The sequence below is a fragment of the Aythya fuligula genome, chromosome 1 (assembly GCF_009819795.1).
Source record: "Aythya fuligula isolate bAytFul2 chromosome 1, bAytFul2.pri, whole genome shotgun sequence".
In the NCBI taxonomy this organism is placed as follows: domain Eukaryota; kingdom Metazoa; phylum Chordata; class Aves; order Anseriformes; family Anatidae; genus Aythya; species Aythya fuligula.
In genome coordinates this window covers 136,566,566-136,588,309 of record NC_045559.1, presented here as the reverse complement: position 1 = coordinate 136,588,309, position 21,744 = coordinate 136,566,566, and the positions used below count along the sequence as shown (strand labels likewise).

The window sequence follows — 21,744 nt, the reverse complement described above, 5'->3', positions numbered from 1 at the left end:
CATACTCAACTTTTTTTTTTTTTCCCTCCAAAGGACAAAGATGCTTATTGACTAACTTTAACCATTCTGATTTTTGTACTTAATTAACAAGAACAGATTTTCCAAATAAAAAACACTTACCGTGGTAATGTACCGAGAATGAAACTCAGATGCTTCTTTTAAAAATGATAGGCCAGGATGACTATTCACCACATCCTACAGAGAAAGGAATAACAATATCCTGAACAGTATTCATTAGTGACTGTATAAAATAAATAGCACAGATTAGCATATCTCCTTCCTTAAGCAAGAGGGTTCAAATTAACTAGAATAATTAATAACTTCATTTATAGCACGCTTCATGTAAACACTGATGACTTTAAGAATAAAATAATCTCTTAATAGCCATATAACCTGAAGGTTTCCTGTATTTTACATAGGCAGATTTTGAATAAACTAGCCAGATAAACACTGACTGTTGTAGCTTGTAATTGTGTCTGACAACACATTAAAAGTCAATTCAGGTTTTATAAATTTGTTCGCTGCTCTTTGAGAGAAATTGTATTAAGTCTTGAATTTACAGGCCACTTTTCCTTTGCCCTCCAAAGGGCCTCCTTGACATAAGTAACTTCAACTGCTTTTCAAAATCCCAAGAATTCTAAAAATACAAGCTACTCCTGCAAACAATTTCAAATCCATACGTCTTACTGCAGATATATAAAAATATAAAAAAATATAAATATTAAAAAAATATATATATATAACCAGCCATAAAATGATTAACTTTAAAAGAAGTCACTAGCACTCAGTGGACAACACAAAGTGAGCTACACGAAGTATTAATAAACTTTAATGAAGACGATGAAAACGCATGTTTAGCTAAAAAAAACTCTGCAAGCTCATAACTTTGTTTTGTTTTCTAGAACTAGTTTCAGTTGCAATTTACTTGTAAAAAAGGAATGAAGTCTTCTTGCACCAAATAGTTGCATCCAGGGTTCATTAGAAGATGAACAAACTTTGCAGCATCATCATAGCAGGTCTGAAGTATTCTGAAATGTAAAGATATGCATTTACTAGCATACACAGAAAATTGCTCCTAGGATGTCCATACAAATTAGCATGAACAAGTCTTACAGAACTGCAACCACAACATTTAATTCAAAAGATAATTAATCACACATTGCAAAGTTCACTCTAAGGGAAGTTAAAGCACGCTAGTCTTGTACATTTACATTTGAGGAGGGGTACTCAAAGTAATTGCTTATATGAAAGGACATTTTCAAGTTAGAACTAGGAAACTAAAGAGAAAGTAAAAAGAGAAAGCATTTTGTCCAGAAATGACATCTGTAAATTAGTGCCGTGGTTTTCACTTTTCCCATCAATAGCCAGTCATTTATCACAAGCATTTAAAAATCTTTAAGTGTAATATAGAGTTGTTTGCTTGTTTTAAAGGAAAGATCTACTTACGTTGTCCTAGGTAAAAGTTTACTGACAATGGTTATGGTAGTGTTTTCTTCCCCTTTACAAACTCATTCAGAACTTAGACTACCATGTTTCATTTAAAAATACCATCTCTCTGAAAAAGCGATCTACTTACTTCCTCCACATTGCAACAAACTTATGAACTGACACGTATCCTGTTCGTTCTCCTCCAGCACAATAAAACAGAGGACCTTTCCAGTAAAGTGGGCATTCACAAGCCTATAATTAAAGTATACATCAAGTCAATTCATTGACAAGATTGCTTATCTGAGGGTTACTCCCTCATAAGTCTTTCAAAAAATTAAATTTTACAGGTGTTAAGGAAAAACATTGAGGAAACATAATGGGAAAAACCTTTTTGTAACATTGCATGTATCTGTAGGGGATTAGAAGCATTACTGAAACCATGGTAAGCACAGATTTATTTTATTTTATTTTTATTTTGTTTCTGAAACTAGCTACACCCTCCAAACTAGCTAATTTAAAGCAACTGCTTTAGGCCAAGATTCAGAAGTGGAAAGTAAAACAAAGCAACTTGCAGCATTCCTAATAGATGAATGCAGTCACATGTCTGGTCTGTCCACCCTCCAAGCAGCTGAGCAGAGCCCTTGCTATTGGGCTGGATATGTTTAAATTGAGCTCCAGGCAGCACAAACAGTTACACAACTTCTGGACCACAGCCAGTTTACATTTATCTGGCTCAGAGGATAGCTCAAGTCATCTGCATCATTGCATATACATGCACGTCTTTCCCACTTTTGGTAGCAGGCTGCCCTGTCCTGTCCAGCAGCACTTCACAGTAACCAGCAGGTACTCCTCCACACCTTGAGTGTTGCCATACAGCTACAGCACTGCTTCTGCGCCTGCTCCAAGCTTCCTCAGTCCTCACTGCAAAGTGCTGCTCTCTTGCCTGACACTGACTATGCCATGGAGTCATCAGATGTGCCAACATCTGTGAGAAGCTCATTTGGATCTCAGAGAATACTAAATATTACAAGATGTGCACGGTCACTGGCAGAAAAGGACAGTTATTTCTCATGCAGTAGTTTAACCAGTACTTACAGAAGCGTTTCTGACAAATACCCTGCTCAGCCTGAGAGGCTTTTCCCTACCCTTCAGGAGGCTGCCTTTTATCACTGAGTTGTAGCTGACTGGACCCTTCCAGCTCACTTGCTGAAGCACCCCTTCTAGTTGGAAAGGAGCTGTGAAAGGAGGGAATCCTAGTGTTCAGCTTAGCAGTTAAACTCTTCTGGTGAGGTAGGCTAGGAGCAACTCAACCCCTAATCCTGCTCTGGAGAAGAGCCTGCTTCTATTCTTCTATGCCCTGGACTTGAAATGCAAAGTGACAGGAACAAGGATAAGAACCTAAGACTCATGACCAAGACCATGACTTGCACTGATATTTCAAGCACTACTTAGAAATTTTGAAGTTTGATTTAACTAGCTTATTGTGTATTACAAGATTTACAAATAATCTTAGCTGCTCTGTAAGCCTAGTACTTTGCTACTCTACAGTAACTCTGCGTTAACTCTTCACTACTGACTAAAGAGTTATAATTTCAAATTACCAAATGATTCTGTGTTTCAGCATCTTTACAATGGATGTTCATGACACTGCTTTAAGAAAAACAGCACTCTGTAGATTTTATACCAATGACAGGAACATTTTCCACCATGTGACTAATTTTGTAGAGGTCTAAAAATCAAAGTGCTTACCAAGAGTGGCTTTTGTCTTACGTCTATGGGTCAATAAAGAACACATTGTTTTCTATGGTTTGTTAGATTTTCTAAGAATAACATAAATTTTAAGACAGACTTAATGCAAAGCTTTCCACTCATAACTGTGCTATCAACATCAGCAGGTATGCTGTCTTACTAGCACTACCTTGCTGGAAATGAAAACCCATAACGCAAGAAAACAAAGCACAATTCTTGTTTCCTTTCCATAGGAATATAGTATTGAAAGAAGCCAGCCAGCAAATTCTCACCTTTGCAACTTTCCCCATGTCGTCTAAAGTTGCCCTCTCATTCGGAAACTGAGAGAAAGTTCTCTCAATTTTGGCAATCACAGCATCTATATTCACTTTTTCCTTAGGACATCCTCGAGGAAAATAGAAAGTTGGAATGGTTTGACTAAGCGATGGTGGCAAAGTTTCTTCTTTCTTCGCTTGAACCTAAATAGATAAATATACAGTTGACAGCCAGGTACAATGAAATCATGTATAATAGGCATCCTCAGATGACTTGATTCTCTTGGTATTATCTGTTACAACACACCTTCAAAAAGATTTCTGATGACAGGCTGAATGAGAGCACATTGGAAAAATTCATGAGTATTTCCAAAAACTGTCATTTAGGAAGATTTCTGGTATGTTAAAATTTAATAAAAACAATATCAGTCTTCAACCTATCAAGTTTCAAGATTAATATACCAGACAGCTTCTTGGAGACCTCTGAAATACTTGAATTTTTTCTTCTGAAGCTGATAGCATAACATAACTTCTAGTTTAACAGACAGGTCATGGAAGAATCTGCTTTTGAAGTATTTCTAGTTTTACAACTTCAAACTGTTGAAATAAGCATGACAGCTTTGTTGTGAACTACCATCCTGTTAATAGAATTACAGAGAAGGTGCTTGGTGTTTTTGTTCCTAAAAATCATTCAGTTTCATAAAGGAAATATTAGTGTTTGTTTTTTTTTGGTACACTGTACACAATTATGGCATGAGCTTTGAAGTTTGTTTCTCAAGAAATTTCTGATACAGCACGTTACTGAAAAATCAATGACCAGTAACAAGAGAAATTATTTAAACACATTTAGCCCAAGTAAAGCCGAATTCACCTTGTACTTAGTGTCAAAAAAAAAAAAAAAAAAAAGTCCAATAACACAGAGAAACCAAGATAGCAAGCAAGGCAAAAATAGAATTGTGGCAACTTAATGTTGGTGGTTAAACATGAAGTCTTTCATCCCAAGGCCACTACCCAAATGTAGAAACAATGTTTAATGCTATATGATGGCTTATTGTAGTGTAAATATGCTCAAAATCCAGAATTACATCTCATTTCCAACCAGAGTTGAAGAAAAAACAACCAGAGATTGAAGAAAAAAGCAACAAACCAAAGAACCCTCATTTTACTTTTTACCACCTTGCAAAGGGCCTGTACAGAGACCCTTCCACATCTCAGTGAAAGAAAGAGGTACCTACCGAGAGCAGTTTTAAATTTTCTGGGTTCCAATCTAGGAGCCTTTGCTGGAATACTACACATGCTAAACCAGCCTGAATTAACCTTTCTTTCCCTTCCTTGACTTTGAGCCAGTGATCACGCTCCCAGCTGCAGAAATCCCTTAACTGAGCTACAACTCCTATTTCCTAGAGGAAAAAGTTACCTTGAAACGGATGCCTGGAGTCAGTTGCTGCCTATTATTTTCTAAGAAACCTATAAATTAGATTTTCTGATACCTCAACATTAGTTTAGGGGCTCAGCTAACAAGGCCTCAGTTTGTAAGAGAAGTGCCATAGGGTATCAAAAATCCCTTCCACCTGTAGACTCCAAAAACTTTGGGAAAGAACAAAGACAGCAACACTTTCACCTTCAAAGTAATATTACCATCAGCACTACAAATAGCATATGTAATTGGGTTAATACCTTGTTTAGTTCTAGAAACCCAGTGCTACACATCAGCACTTTAGCAGGGCCCTAGCAGTTACCCTAGGCAGATCAAAGACTTGCTCCTCAGGCTGGTACCACACAAAAGCATGCTAGTTATAGCATGCTTTTGAGCACTGGCAGTCAAATGATCTTTTATTTAACAGAACCAAAGTCTTATGTTTGTTGCAAAGAGCAAAGTTACCTTATTTCCCCTTTCCCCAACTGCCCGGCCAGCTGCTCCCACACGAGTTGCTCCACTCACCACAGAGGAGCAGGCATTAACATGCTGGTGAGCGAGGCCCCAGCTGAGAGGAGGACAGGTGGCGATTACAGACCACTGATGTGCCCTTCACATTTCAGGTAACATGAGGTAAAACAGTTATTCAAAAAAACCTAGTACAGACAGACATGGCACTTCAAAATCAAGAGCTAAGAAAATTTTGAGCCTCAGATCAAAGGGAAAGATTTCTTTTAAAAGGAAAAGTAGGGTCAGAGGGAAAACTGTATTGGAAAAGGTCCCAGGAGAAAGAGAATGCTAGCCACAGAGCTATTTCACTGCAAAGATTACTTCTCAGAAACTACTCATTTACTTCAGGTACCTCAGAGTACATAATAAATGATTTCCATTAGCCCAGGTCAAAAGTTGTTCTTAAGCACCCGTAGAAATCTCAGTTCAGGATCTGTAGTAAAGTTACACCTACTAGAGTAGCTCTTCTTGGTGTTATTTAAGAGTTATGCAATAGAGGCTTTTTATTTTTCATCTTTTTGTCTGTCATAAAGATGTTCCAGAGAGTGGTCCTGAGGAAGAAGCTAAGCAACAGATTCAGAACTGGAGACAGGAAAAATCAATTTTCTTCACATATATATCTAAGGTAAGTGTTACATTTAGGCCTCATGTTGAATTCTGCATGCTTAGCATAAGAACATCTAATATTTAATCTGTAAAACAGTAAATTTATTCAATTCACGTATAGAATACAGACTCACTGTAAGACAAAACCCTTCTCCGTATCATGAAGGACGATACCTGTTTCTACATGCTGGTTCCTCAAATTGGGTGAGAGGAAAAAAAACAAAGATGTTTCATTTGCTTCAGAAAATATAAGACCTGCCCTTCTGATGGATTAATTTGGTGCTTACATACAGGCCTCTAGTGAGAATACCATCTTGGGTGCAATGCAAAGTGACCCTGAATGTTCCCTGTGCTCTCCAGCAGCCGGCTCAGAGCACAGCTCTCCCACCGTATCTGCTATGGGGACGTTCTGAGCACACTGATGCTTCTTCAAGGCCACAGGCAACTTCCAGCTGGACAATCAGACTGCACTGTCACCATCAGTCAACACAGGGATAAAAGCCTGCATCAAAGAAAGAAACTGGTCATCCGAAACGAGCAGCTCCAACTAATGCACTACAGAGTTAGTATTAACCTCCTCCCTCTCCTTGTCTTCCCAAGAAGGGCCAGGGATTCTTCTCTTCTCTTCTGTCAGCTTCAACTCTGCTGACAACTGAAAGGCCTCCAGTACAGCTGAAGCTCCTCTCCTGTATGCACTTTAATGAGGGGATGTGTGACGGGCTCCGAGTGCCACTGCACTCTACAATTTCAGCTAGATCCTTCTGTGGAGGCATGTGTTGTACAGCTGGTAAAGCAAACTTCTTTCAGGGCAGTCAAAATGTGTAATTGTGGGAGATTAAGCTCTTCTAAAATGAATTAAAACTAACCATGGGATTTCTTCCTTAATAAGAAATGGCAGAAGTCTGCTAGTGGCAAAACTTTGAATTGGAAGTCTGCAACAGCTGTTCATTACTCTTTTGACACAACTATGCCACTTCAGTGGTCAATTTAGCGTTTACAAAAACTGACCTACATTTTCTTAAACCCTTTAATACTAGTCTAGTACTGGCAAGCTAAACTGCCCAAAGAAACTTGCTTGGTAAGAGATGAGTTCCACTGAAACTTGGCAAGGCATAAAAAACAACATACTTGGAGTTAGGAATGTTGACTGTATGAGCTCGTAAATAACTCATCCAAGCAGATGCGTGCTGAACTGTTAGGACTGAATGGTGCACTGGCCTTTGCAATACCTGTATGTAAAGTCCTTGACTTGTAATTGTATTGTAAGTTGCAAATGTAGTTTATGTTTTTTGCTAAAAGATGGAAAGCGATGGTTCCCTGAAAATTCCTTGTTTATAGAAACATCAACAAGTTTGTTAGATTTCTCTATGAAGAATTCATTAAAAACTCTTAACACATGATCAGTTTTCATTTCCAAACTGATAAGGATTGTCCAGTTATCCAACACGTATTTGCCTTCACTTTTACAAAGGAAGCAGAAATGTATATCCCAGTGGGGTCATTGTTCAAAGGGCAGCTTTCTATTTTATTTTGCTGCTCTCTAGACCCTTTACCAACTGTTACCAGCGGATGGAAAGTAAATTATTAGAACTACAGTAGAGCAATATGGTAGTAATTGGACTGGGGAACACAGATTCCCCACCCCTCACCCCAATGAGAGAGGTTCAGTCTTGTTTTACGTTCTTACATCTGCCAACAGATGAGTTACACTCAGCAGTGAACTTGGTTCTAAACAAAAATGAAGATACCTCATTTTAAAAACACCACGGTGATTTTCCCTCTCCCCACTTAATGAATGAAAGAGTCCTCCAATGACAGGATGTCTTCCTGAAACACAAAGGAAGGGGGCATTTGCTCCCAGATATTTTAACACTGTACACTCAGTCAAGTCTATTTCCATCTACAGGTAAGCACAGAACCTCACAGATGGGCTTCACATTCAAAGGCTAGTGAGTGAAACCTCACTTAAAAAGGACTTTGTGGAAAAACGAGCAAGGTAAATATGTTTATAAATGTAGTGTTTTATAGATATTTTGCTGATTAGGACAAACTCATTGAACTTAATTGTTATCTGCATTGACTACAGAAAAAGATAGGTTAATGTAAAACCTTTTATGCTTTCAAACATTTGACAGACACTAACACCTGTAATACCAGTTCCTCTGGAAACATTCAAAATGTGTTTTCAGAGACAGCATTCAGCGTTTGCTGTACTATTTACCATAAGCTGCCATAAAGACTTCCAGATTAGAAAAGTCAATGGAATATACACAATAGGGTCAAGACAATAGGACCTCCCTCCAAGAAAAAAAAAAAAAAAAAAACAACAGAAGAATGTTGCAATACTTTTCAAGCATGCTATGCATAAATGATTCTAGTTCTTCCACTGGCTGAGTCCTCTGCTCTTGCATATCACATTTTATGCAAATATTACCTAGGAATATCAAAGTGAGTAATAAGCTAAAAGCTATTCTGCAGAGGTATACAATTTGGTTCTTTAAAGTCTAACATCCCTGCAAACACCCACTTAGAGATACTTTGAGTCACCCACCAGGAAAACCAGATGCTGCATGAAGTTCCCTTCTTTAACTGCTACAACAGAAAATAAAAGTTAAAATGGAGACCTGAGAGACAGTAGGGTGGTAGTAAAGAGACATAAATGCTGTTTAGCACGTGAACTTGAAAGTTCTAAACAAAACAAGAAATATTGCAGCATAAACTTAAAGATTTAATTACTGCATTCTGTAGGATTATACTGAATTTTATGCCCTATTGTCTATCAAAGGTGCATGTTACTTGCGAATCTAAGAAAATGTGACCAGTACGCAGGTATAAAAGGAGTACCCAATCAGCCTTCCTGCCTTCCCCTTTTTTCAAGTCTGACCAATGAAGTCTGAGAAATATTTCTGCTTTGAGTTACTATCTATTTGATTGTACAGCGAATGTCAACACTTCCTCTAGATAAGTAAGTGGCATGGTAGCTTTTATAAAACCTAACTCCTGAAAACACCAGGTTAAAGATTCATGCTACCAATACCTAGAAAATGATTCACTGACCTGCAAGGAAAAAAATATTATTTTAGAAAATCTATTCCAAACTCCCAAATGTTTTGGCATGTTAAAGTTCTTTCAAAGATCTGCTTCAGAATAGGTAAGCAAGCTTAATTTTACAGCTACCCTCAGGACAAGCCAAGAAAAACTTCTGTAACATAAGCTTGCTTGACCTTGTGGCAGACATTCAGATTTCCAATTATCTAATTCAAAGAAATGATGTTTTTCCCTTGTTCTCTGTAAGCTCTTAGATATCTTCCTTCTAGCCAAACTAGAAAGACAGATTTATTACTGCAAGAGTTCACTGACTGCATCGTTTCCCATTCGGCTTCACATGCTTAACAAGAGTATCCTTTGACAATTTAAAGCTTTCAAAATTATTTTTCCAGACAGACTTTCTGTAAAATCTAGTTATTACCCTGAAAAATAGGTTGAAAACAGTAATTTAGTCTGAAAGCTTACTAACGAAGTTTCACAGCACAGCATAAGGCAAGCCAAACCAAAGTACACCTGCATCTTCCCCCACTCCTGTATCTTGTTTGGGTTTACTGACCTTTGCGTCAGTACCAGTGGCAGTGCTGCAGCATGGGGAATTGCCCCAGGTCACCGAGGCAGCTGAAAAGCAGTGTGAAACTACTTATTCTCATCCAGTCTCCCACAGTTGACTCCACTTACAAGCAACATGGTTCTGGTGATAACCTGAAGAAGGTTAGAGGAATACTCTGGCAATGCTGTTTGAAATAAGTTTACATTACCCTTAGAACTATGCTAAGACTGTGATTGATCTTGCCAAGCATAATCCTAAAGTTAAGACATGTGGTCAAGCTTAGAGACACACCTACAGAGAATGAACCTATGCCAAAAACAGGTGCCAGGGTATACACGCACAAGTCCTCTGGCAACACATGCTTTTTCAGTCCCAGTTGCTTCCTATCCTTCAGTTATTATTTGGCAGCTGTTTTTGGATGTGCTATAGAAACTAATTATATCATACATGCTCTTCTTTCCTTTCCACGGTAAGAGATAAACATCTATTAATTTTAGCCCTGATAGTTTTTAAACTGGCTTGCTTTTGCTTTCAGCCTTAACTCAGATCAGTTCTCTGATCCAGTTTGGCCTGTAGTCACTTAAAATTGGTGCTACAATGAGTGGGAGGAAATGAGAAAAGGAATGCAGCTTTCCACAAAGTTCTAGCCATGTACTGTTAGAAGGAAAAAAAGTACTTTAAAGTACACTGTTTCTGATTTTATACATATCACTTCGATCGATACAAGGGAGCAGCTGTTCAGCAGCTCCCCGAAGTGCAGTCTGTATTTGCCTTAAAATTCTGCCCAGACTGTTGGGTGTCCCCTGCTGGTGTGCCACATCATGCCTCGTCTCATTTTCACACACCACCTATCATTCTTATCTGACTTATGCATGTTCTTGGCAGTTTACTCTCAAACCTGTTTCTGTACAAGAGTTTAAGGTCTCTTCGTCTTGTCATCTAGTGACAATGATAATCCCCAATTTTAAAACAACTTTATTCTAGATACCAAGCCGTATATCGCACTGTCACGTTTTGGCAGAATTAACATGCCCTGGCGTTTCTGGAATCAGTAAAATGAAGTTTAAGGAAGACCCTCGACTTGCACTGCTACTCACAGAAGTATGGAATTACAGCTAGAGTTCCATGACCTAAATATATATATATATATATATATATATATATATATATATATATATATATATATTAGTTTTCTTACTTGCTACAAACATAAAAACAGCTCTAGGGATAGATAACCTTTCTCTTGGTGTTTGGTTCAACTCTGTCAGCCTCACTGTGTTCAGAGGTCAACAGTTCAGAGTGCAGACCCTGGTACTGCCAGTTAGAGACAAAGCAGTTGGTGAACCTAACTGGTCTGATCTCTCTTCCATCCACTAAGTCAGGCAAAACCCTCACTGATTCATCACCTGGTGGTTGAACTATAAATAGAAAGCTCAGAAGAGTTGGTTGATTTGTATGATTTTTTTTTTCCTCAAATACTCAGCACCAAGTTCTACTGTATTTCTAGTGCAATAATGAACTACTAATGTGGTCCACTTTAATAGCAAATATCAACATCACCAGCAAAGTATTGATCCTAGAATATCACTGGCTATCAAGTTGCAGAGATATCAGTTTACATTCATTTTATAAATTAATATTGGAAAATTTAGCTTCTTAACAAGCTAGAATCAGATCTATTTTGTCACTGAAACAATGCTTGTCTGCTAACCTCTGATTTTGAAGGAAAAAAGATTTTGTCGCTTGCTACCTGAAGGAAATTCCTCCCGTCATTTTCAGGGTCAGGACAGCAGAGTAACAGGTAGTTCAGCTACTTACTTTCTGATGGTCACAAGAGCTATGAGTAATTCGTTTCCCCTTTGAATTAAGCAAGTCACATTTAAGCAGCCAACGTGAGCTCCACAAGAAAGCCACTGAACTGAATCCATGTTCAAGTCTAAGTATTTCTGCAGAGCAGAGCATGCAGAAGTCTGGACCATGTACACAAAGCTATTTGGGATAGTGTGTTAATTCTCACGTAGGAGGAGGTGGTAGGTAGTGGTATCCAGAAAAGGGTTCCACTTAAAGTACAAGATACATTCCATGCATACCATCTTTTGCATTGACATTAAAAATACATTCAACTAAAAGCATGTCACCACAGATGAGCGGTATTCCACACACATGTAAAAAAGCAGCATGCAATGAACTTACAAGCTGGTACAGCTGAAACAGACAAATAATGCAGTCCTGCTGGGAACTGAAGTACTCTACTGCACATGCATTATTGCCATAGAAAGACCTTAAAATACAGCTACATATATTTAGTTGTCCCCCACATTTTAATTACACAGAACTCCTGCATTAAGTTTCTAGTTACGCAGTTAGAAACAGTTCCATGATTTCCATGATTCATTCAGAATTCCCTTGGGGTGGGGTACAGGTGGAATGGTAAAAAAAAAAAAAAAAACATGAGCCCAGGAGGAGTTTGTATCTTATATGTCCACAAGTAACTTGCTTTATTTGCTGACAGAGCTTTTACCAGAGCCTTCAGAGGTAGGATCCTCTAAGCATTTGCTGACCAGTGGAAATACTTTTTGCTTCCCCTGCTAATTCAGGAAATGAAAATGGTACAGATTATAAAATGGAAAAGTAAACTTCAGAAAAAATACCTCATGAAAGGCAACATCTACTATGTTTTGTGCCGAGACAGAAGGGGTACAAAATATTAGTCACTGCCTGGGAATTGTCAGACAGCCTCCATTTTATGAGCTATATCAAAACAAGCATCCGCGTCAGTAATACACCCAGTTTTGCATATAGCTGCAGCTTTCTCAGAAAATACTTTGATCATAGGTTAAATCCGTATTCCTGTTCCTTACCAGCACGTTCTGTTTCAGGAGACTAGCTGGTAAGAGCCTCCTAGTACATAATCATTATGATTGTACACAGCCAGTGGATCACACTGGGACTCACTACCTGCACAGGAGTCATGACTGCCTAAACATCATTTTAATGGGGAAAAACTGACAGCCAGTTACCTCAGGCAATTCTAACATTTGTCTATGGAAAACAGCCCTTGTCAGGACAGGCCATCAGTTCAGCATCAGAAGTAGCAAATAGGGCTAAGACAGACAGCCACTTAATTCGTAAGCTCTGCAGCCTTCCATGTTTGCAACAAAACAACTTTCAGTCACTCAGGGCAATTGAGCTTAGAAAAAAATCCACTCAAACAAGAAAAATATCAGCCAGCTCAGCCTTGTTACTGAGCTGCGGAGTCATCAGTGTAGTAAGTATTCTGTTACCTTTTTGTCTGGCAATGCCCCAGCAAATTCTGATTTGGACAATTGTGAAAACAATTGCACATTCCTTGATCCTTAAGAAGTTGAAGGCTATTTTCTTTAATACAGAAACGTGCCAAACTGTTTCAGGCTTTCTAGGATACAAAGTACTATTGTTGACAGTCAGAGCACACCTGCTATATTAGGTAGTGTAAATGATTATAAAGGTAAGAGAAGTATGTTAAAATAGAGAAAAGGCATGTGAACCTTTTATTCCAAAGGCAAGAAAAAGAGTAAATCAGAAGTCTCCGGTACCTGAATTGTTTGGTCAGGACTTATCTGCAGAGGGTACTGACGTGTAGACTCTTAAATCATGTGTGCAAGTGAGCTGTAACAAACGTGCACCATATTGGCTTTGCTACAGAAACAGCACACACATGCATGAATTTATGACCAGCCACCAGCAGGTGAAGAAGCTGCTGTCACAGTGCAGCCAATACATTTTAAGCTTGCACAGGGAGTCTCCCATCACCCAAGTGGCAGAAAACTGACTATTTGCTTCTGGCTTCCTCTGCATGGCTAGAGCTGAGGACCTGGCAATCCATTAGTGACAGACTGTCTAGGGGAATCTCTCACCTTAACAAGCCAGTCTCGGTGGGCAGCTTAGATACTCTCATTCTGTCTTAAATGTTGGCATTACACCAAACTAACATCAAGCATAGCTATAAGCTACACTCAGAATGACACTTCCATTCCACCCCACCCTGCAAATTTATTTCCCCCCCCTAAAAAGGGAATAACGTTGTGTAAAAGCAGATATCATGTCTCCCTCTGTGGTATTAATTCATCTCCAAACAAAATAAAATTAGAAAATTGACCCTGTTAGGAAAGCTGGCCTGCTGAAGACCTCCAATTACTACACAACTTACGTCTTGACTACCGATGTAAAACCAACTGCCTCAATTAAGCTTTTCAAAATCCACTTTCCCTCAGAAACGGCAATGTTAACTCCATCACTGGAAGAACCAGTACACTACAGCAGAAGCATACACCAGCCCAGCACACATTAACACCTACAGGCTGTAGGTGTTCATTGTCATCTTGAATGCGTCACTAGAGTTTATAAAACATTTTGGTAACAGAGGAGTGCAAAAGCAATCAAGAGGCACTAACGCACGCCTAACTTCACTCAGAAGGAAAGCTAATCTTGGGAGGCCCAGTGGGGAAGTTGAAGAAATATTTCACATACAGCTGACATAAATAGCATGCGAAAGCAGCAGCATTTAGTATCATTAACAGGTGGTCATGGAACCAGTAGCTTGCCATTTCCACACTGAGGTGTGACGCATACAGCTACAGGGACCGCCAAGCAGTAACAGCAGACAGACGTACGATGCAGTTCAAGTATCAGAAAATACACCAGCACATAGATCTGGCACTGAAATTCAGGGGATGAGTTTGAGATTAAGGGCAATTTTTCTTTATTTTTAAATCCTATTCAGTGCAAATTTGACTTCAGTGAAGTCTAGTTTGTGTTAGAACTCAACCAATTTACGTGAGCAGTGTGAGACTAAGCTAAACTAGGAAAATAGGTGTTTTTCTGCTAACACTAAGCTACATGGGTGCAAGGATGTCACTGCACACAGATTTATTTTATTCTGTTACCATTTTGTTTCCAACTTCAGATATATTTTCCTCAAATAGCCTAGGTAATGATGCTGCTTACATTCCAGCTCTGACAGGTAGGGATGTCACCAGCTGTTGGCAGTCCATTTGACATGGTGATAAGTTCCCTCTCCCTCAAAAGTTTCAGAGAACTGATGAGCAAGATGGATACAGTGTCTCTTCAAGTGTTGCATTTCCAGCTTACTATATTCTGTAGACACAAAATTGCCTAAAAATGGTCTTTCCTACAACTAATGCAAGGAGATGAATTAATGTTCTTTGGTCTGTGCAAAATTATGTACTCAAGTTCAGTTCCAAATTCAGTTCCCCATAACAGAGAACATTTCAACAGTTGTGTATTGTTTTAATCTTATTTTTGAGAAACAGTCTTTCCAGAAATAGCTATTTTGCTCAGTTCTATCAATAAATGCAACTGCTGAGAAGCAGCCTGTTCCACCACTTACCAAACCTACCCACCTCACTACTGATCGTCCATTTAAAGATTTTTCCGTACAGCTTGATTTGCTACACTCCACTGAATGCCAATTCCAAAGGACAGTTGATTATCTATGGAAAATGCATATGGCTCTATGCAAAAAACACCACCTCAGAATTCTTAGAAACTGTGCAAGACCCAGTCACTCCAAACCACGTCAGAGCAGATGTTGAGCCATCACCACCCATGACCATTAGTTGTTTCACTTCAGGAGAATAACTCCTACAGCACTGCATTTCTTCAAAAGAATCTGACTTTTGTTTAACATCTTACAGAAACTTCACGGATATGAACGCTTATAGAAGTATAGTACAGGCATGGAAAAACAGGTCAGCCTTCAGTTACACTTGATTTTAGCATTCTGATTTTACATCAATTTCAAGAACTGTTCTGTCTGAAAGTAAATATTGCAGTGGTATAGAAGACTGTAAATTCCAACGGCAATGAAGCTCAGCAACTGAGAAAAGGTTTTCAAGTTATTCTACAAAAGCTTTAAGCAGTCTTTCATTTCAACATGAAATTTCTTCAGAGATTATGTCGTAAAATATAAACAGATATTCTTTGAAATGCACCTGGCCCATGAGGCACAACTTGAAATTACCATTAGCATGAAGGTAAAGAATATTCATCTTCTTCTATATCAATAGTTACTGACACTTGCATATTTAAGGTACTTTCATAAAGGTCTTCTAAAAATCACGTAGAAATAGTAGAAATAAAATAGCATTTATAAAGGAACCCCAGATAAAATACTTTATATCAGATTGAGCAAAGACATCAGATTTTAGTTTTATATTCCTATTGAGTTTGTTCTGCCCAAACAGTTTTGTCTGTAATACAATTAAGTGGTTTAACATGTTATTCTACAATTGCCATTTATCCAAGGGAAAATCTGGTTGAAAGTGAAAATTGATTGTTCGTTTTCTGCATTGTAAGGTAACAGGCAGCAGAATATCAAAACTGAAAAAATACATTAGACAAGCTATTTTCCAAAGTATTTAGTTGCTTTTAGATATGCATTGCCATACTATATTGAGACCTTTTCTAGCTCAACACAAAAAACCTCGTACAAGTGCAAGCGATCCAGCTATCACTCGATGAAAGGCAGATCAAGTTAACGGGCACCACACAAGGTAATAATAGTGTTTGTTTACAGCGGGATGCCATGACTAGACTAAGCTCGCCTCATGCTCTGAGTTTCAGAAATATTAACTGCTACTTCGGGGTAATTAAAGATAACATTTTCCTTTTTGGCTGTTTCTAGTTTTTGAATTAAAAAATTCAAAAATCCTTTCATTCACAAGTTTATTCTGAACAGCATAAACCTGATAGGTCAGCATTTGAATTAGTCTTTCCACAAAGGCACAAACATTGTTTATATAGCTCAGCTGAAATAAATTTGAAGTAAAAACATAACAGGTACACGGCTAACACTTTTTTAGGGTCACAGGGCTCCAGCTCCATTGCCCTCTCTTGAAGGTCACCCAGAAGGGACACTAGTGCTCTGAACACAAAATTAAATGGTTGGCTATATTTATAATGATTTGAAAAGTAAAAGAAATCTTAAGATAATGTAATTTTTGTTCAACTACCAAACTTTCCTTAATTAAAAACAAGTAAAAAAATGTCAAACATACTGTCACTGATACACCTTTAGTACATGAGTTAGAAGTGAGGGTGAGGTAAGGACAAAGTGAATGTTTTCACATACCACCAAAACACTTAAAGTTTGGTGCTGGTTGAGGAAATACCGACTTTCTCCAATAAAACAGTTTTAAGATTTTGCCCTCACAAAAGAATCTCTTTGAAACATTTATAAGTAGTTTTCCTATGAACCACGCATTTCAAACGCTTCTATTCTCAATGAGGAGCTCACTTTAAAATGGTGGATTTAACTCACTGTTGCAAAACAGCAGAGGCACATGTATGAACTACGTAGCAACAACTGATCTCATCCAAATAAAAGCCTAAAAGAACAACAACGCAAAGGCATTCAGAATCATCATGGACAAATAAAAGCACTTTGACATATTCTGAGTTAAAGTTACATCCTACTTCAGTAGATTTTAGTAAAATGTAAATTAATCCCCCAGGGGAAATACACAGATTGTGACTATGCAGATTAAGGAAAACTGTCCAAAAAGTCAAATGGCAATAGGCACACCAACTTTCTACTGCATATGTCTCTGTGCAAACATACTTCATCTATACTACATGACTCAGTAAGCTCTCCTGTCTTTTTGTTTGCAGAGAAGCACCTGTGCAACCTTCTAAAATACAGAAAACATACATGAAACCTAGTGAAATACTGCTAGTTGAGGAATAACTGCCATGTATTTCCTGAAATTTGCACGGTTGTAAACATACAGCTGAATACAATAACTTAATTGTATAAGAACTGAAAGACAAACCTGGACCTGCTGAAAAGCTTTCAGTCTCTTCTTGAATCTAGAAGGTAAAACAAAATCACATCCTCGAGCTAGCAATGCCAACTCCTTTCTTAGATCAGGGTCTTGCCGCAAAGAAATTTCCTTTATCCTCATGCTTTCGGATTTCATATAATGTCTCTGTGCCAGTCCAGGCACTTGAGTCCCAGTAAATAGCAGAGCTGTTGTATTATCACACAGTGCCACTTAAAGCAGCAGCAGCTGCGCCTGAGTTCTGTGATATTATAAGAGACTCAGCTCAACTTCGCCTGCTCCATACATTAAAGGGAACTTGGCTGGAATCACAAAAACAGATTGGAAAGTCACTTTGGGGGCCTGCCCTTTCGTACATGCATTCCAAAGTCTAAATGGGATAGTATGGAAAAAAACAAACCTGTTTGGAGGAGCATCTATAAAAGCAGCTTCCAATTTTAAAAAAGCAAGCCCTAGAGGAATGTGAAGAGGCCAGCCGTGGTCATTTCGTAGCTTCCTCCTCCTCCCATCCCCCCTCAGCTTTTCCTTCTGTCACAAAACACTCACTGTCTAGCTTCAATTAAGTACCTCACCAAAGGATAAGGCTTACTGAGCAGCAATTAAACTCCTTTTAAGCTCTCCAGTCCTTTAGCAGGAATCCTATCACATTGGAAAAATGAAGACAACAGAAAAAGCTGCAAACTTCCATGGAGTGGCTCACCTAGTTTCACATAGAAATACATCAGGAATATCAATGATTTAACAAAATCCCCCCAAAATTGACAGGATACATTTTTCTTGCTTAAATAGTAGTTTTTATAGAACTTAATATCCGTGTATTAGATTGCATGCCTATCCCATTTCAGTAGCACTAAAGTTAGAGTTAGCTACCATTCTACTCTATTTTAAGTTTACTGAATCTTACATACATTTTGTGGGGAATAAGGGTACTTTTTGGTCCACAGCAATCTCCTTCCCAGAAACAGACATTTGATAATCTTTTTTGGTAATCTTTTGTGGAAGGTAGTAACATTGTGTCCTTCCTCTTCTACATTTTTATGTACATTAAAAGATAACAGGTGAAGTTTTTGCAATATAACACTCTTAGCCCCCCAAATTCTTTAAGATATTTTACGTTGCATATTTTATGTTGCCTGATTAATTCCTCTAAACTGTCACGCACGGGTGTAGTTACTAATAGCATAAATAGGAAGATGTGGCCAGTCTTCTTGTTTTCATCCCTCATGCTCTAAATAACCTTCTTGATTAGATAAAAATGTATGCAGCCAAGAAACACTGAAACAACTATTTCGCCATGAAGCTCAAGTTTTCTTATTTGACTGCATTATTTTAGCTCCACTGTGTTTATCTATAATCTTTAGCCTCGTCCGTCTACTCATAGCCATTCTGTCATATCAATATATTAAAAACTCCACAACACACAGCTTGCGAGATTTCGAAAAAGGGAATTTATGAAAAGGTACCAGTGAAACATGATTTGCCTTAATTAAATCCTTTTTACTTTAACACATGTTGTTAGGAAGTAAGTGATGACAGAAAGCCTGTTCTCTTGGTTTTAAGTCAGTATCTAGTTTTTCCCCACCTCCTTTGTTATTGCAACTTATGAAGACATTTATCTCAGAAGTAGAGCAAGTAAGGAGTTGACTAGGCAAGAGTCAGACATGGTTGGCATGATGAGGCTGTCAACCTGCACAGAACAAAGCTGGCTGTCACTTGCTGCCTTTTAGGAAGACCAAATCAACCAACCTGTGGTAACCCTGGGCCACAAGGAAGCCAGAGGGGAGCAGGGAATGCAGCGCACAACAGCAGCATGCCTGGAACTTGAGACGAAGGACTGAGGTGTTAGAGTAGAAGAATCCTACTTGGGCAGCAGATGCCCATTCCGGACTAAGATGTTTGGGGAAGGTCAGGAAGGTTGTATTGCACACAGGCAAGGCAGATTGCATTTCAGGTTAGGGAAAAAAGGCCTTCCTTCAGAGAAGGAAAATATGTAAGGAAAGGTATCTGCTTACATAAATTGCTCTGTTTTCATCCCTTCTCACAAGGTAATGCACTCCAGTTCACTAGTACAATCACGGTCTTGGTCGAGGAGGCCACAGTATGTCATTAAGATGACTGGCTGCCACAAGGAGAGTGAGGCTGAAGGACTGGAGCTCCTGTTCACCTGAACCTGCTGAAGGAACCTCAGTAAGAAATTGTTGCTCTGAACTGCACTTTGAAGAGCTGTGAATTTCACTCCATTTTTCAAATGAAGCTCTGAGTCTGTCACCAGTTACTAATATATTGCATTCAATATTTTGGATGTTCTGTTTCATTGGTTTAATACCACTTCACAGCCCAGTAGACGGTACATCAATCCCACTGCTAGCTTAATGTTGTTCTAGCCCTACTGTCACTAGCCTGGTTTCAAACCTAGTAGTTATGTACCTGCATGCAGTATAGTTTTTGAAAGCAGACAGGCTGCAATATGTGAAGAATCTACATGCAAGTAAACATTTAGTTGCAATGCACTGAGAGGTAAATACAGTGGCAGCTCTCACTTCCTTTACACCATCTGAACACTAAAAGGTTCTGTACTGCCACATTTAAGCAGGTACAAGCATTACTGAAGACATGTGGTCAAGAGCCCCTTAAGATCAGTTTTCCCTTTTTCAGTCATGAGTTAGTCACAGGAGAAAGGGAAAGTCAGCTTTCATCTAGATTGAACCAGGAATGTTCAGGTGTAGTGTTACACTCACCCTAACTCTGCATTCTCTCCAGTGAAAGCTAAGGCAAAATCCTTTCCTGGGTGAAGGGCTGGATGCCAGCCACGAAGCTGTTCAAGTATCCTGGCAGCTTATTATTAGCTAGATAAACAGAAGGGAAGATGCATGCTCAGAGCTTCCTTCCAAAGCTAAAGATACACACTATGAATGGATCTGACTCAAAGGACTGTGGTTAAAGAGTTCACCACTTTAGCAGTGGTCTGAACATGTAGTGTAATACTTATGCGGCTGCAACACAGAAGTATTCAGGTTGGACAAATCTTACTTAATCTGTTTTGGGGAATAGAGAAGAAATAGAAACCTGAAGCATAACTCAGAAAAACTGAAACATTTGTCTACAAAATGCAGTTTTTTCTATATTTTCTTCTCAGTGTAAAGCATATACTGACTAATCTTCTAAAGTCTTAGGAGATTATCAGAAACTGGCCTTAAATCATACAAAAAAAAAAGCATCCAAACATTACAGGAAGCTTCCAAGAAAATAAGGAGCTCAATATGTAACAAACTGCATTCAGCCATACAAAACCTGCGTTCCAGACTTCAACCCAATCACGTGAGAACCACGGTGACAGAAGGCCCATTTGGCCTCACGCACTTTAAGGCTGCGTGAGTAAACTCAATGGCTACAATGTGCATTATAATTGAATCCTTCAGCCTGCAATGCTGCAGAAATTAGCTTTCCCCTTAACCCAGAACACACACTCTGCCTTATCTCCACAGCAGAGAACACATACAACTTCCCAAAAGGAACTGACTAGTGAGGGGCAGAGAAGAGCAGTTAGGAGAAGATAACTAAGGCAAGGTAACATATTTCTGAGTACATTGAAGAGATATAAGTTAGCATGACTAACTTTGTACAAAGGATATATTTCAGATGTTTTAAGTAGAAAAAGCACTATTAGCAAATAGCTCAAGAAGATATACAAAAAAGTTAATCAGCTAAAGCTGCTAAGCAAAATACAGCTACTATAAGGCAAGAAAAATAAATAAATGAGAAGTGAGAAATATACCAGAAGGATGACAAATGGAAGCAGCAGTTCTTTGCTAGACCAGAGAAACAAGCAGACAATACAAAAAGCCCTAAAAGGATGAGTTGCCCACCTCATCTTCAACAAAGATTGTAACTAGAATATCACCATTATTTAATATTATCTAACCTAGAAATAACTCTTGATAGTCTTTATCTGGCCTTTGATATACTGAGAGATGTTGCAACTAGATATTTAATTTATGCAAATGAGGCATATTTAATCGATAATTACTTGGTTCCCTATTCCTTACTCCAAAGCTCCACAGTCCAACTGAGTGTCCAGCAAGTCTAGATTTCCGCAAAAAACTTACTGCACAACAGGAGATGCAAGTGACATTGAGCAAACATAATGCTGGTTGGGCAGATACACTATTTACACTAACCTGGAGATCTTTAACCCTGCAAGCCAGTGTTAGCCTATGGACCATTATTGTATCAGCAGCTCTTAAGGTACAAAGTGAGAAATAAGGGGAAAGATTAAAAAGATGATGTCCATTTCAGTCAGACTGGTATTATGACCAAAGAGAGAAAACACAGCTTAGGCAG

The 21,744-nt window shown here is 38.6% G+C and overlaps 1 protein-coding gene across 2 annotated transcripts in view; it reads right to left on the bottom strand.

The window, feature by feature from the left end:
* Nucleotides 1-21,744, bottom strand: part of PPP2R3B (protein phosphatase 2 regulatory subunit B''beta) — a 48,511-nt gene that overhangs the window by 15,926 nt on the left and 10,841 nt on the right. The window contains exons 1-5 of one of the 2 annotated variants that reach the window (XM_032189480.1): nucleotides 17,395-17,656; nucleotides 3,450-3,635; nucleotides 1,577-1,680; nucleotides 926-1,028; nucleotides 121-195 (exon numbers count right to left, since the gene is read on the bottom strand). In XM_032189480.1, coding sequence (XP_032045371.1) covers nucleotides 121-195; nucleotides 926-1,028; nucleotides 1,577-1,680; nucleotides 3,450-3,635; nucleotides 17,395-17,541 — 615 coding nt within the window. In that variant the 5' untranslated portion in view covers nucleotides 17,542-17,656. Of the gene's footprint in view, nucleotides 1-120; nucleotides 196-925; nucleotides 1,029-1,576; nucleotides 1,681-3,449; nucleotides 3,636-17,394; nucleotides 17,657-21,744 lie in introns of those variants that run through there. The other variant, XM_032189471.1, reaches the window with a different exon arrangement.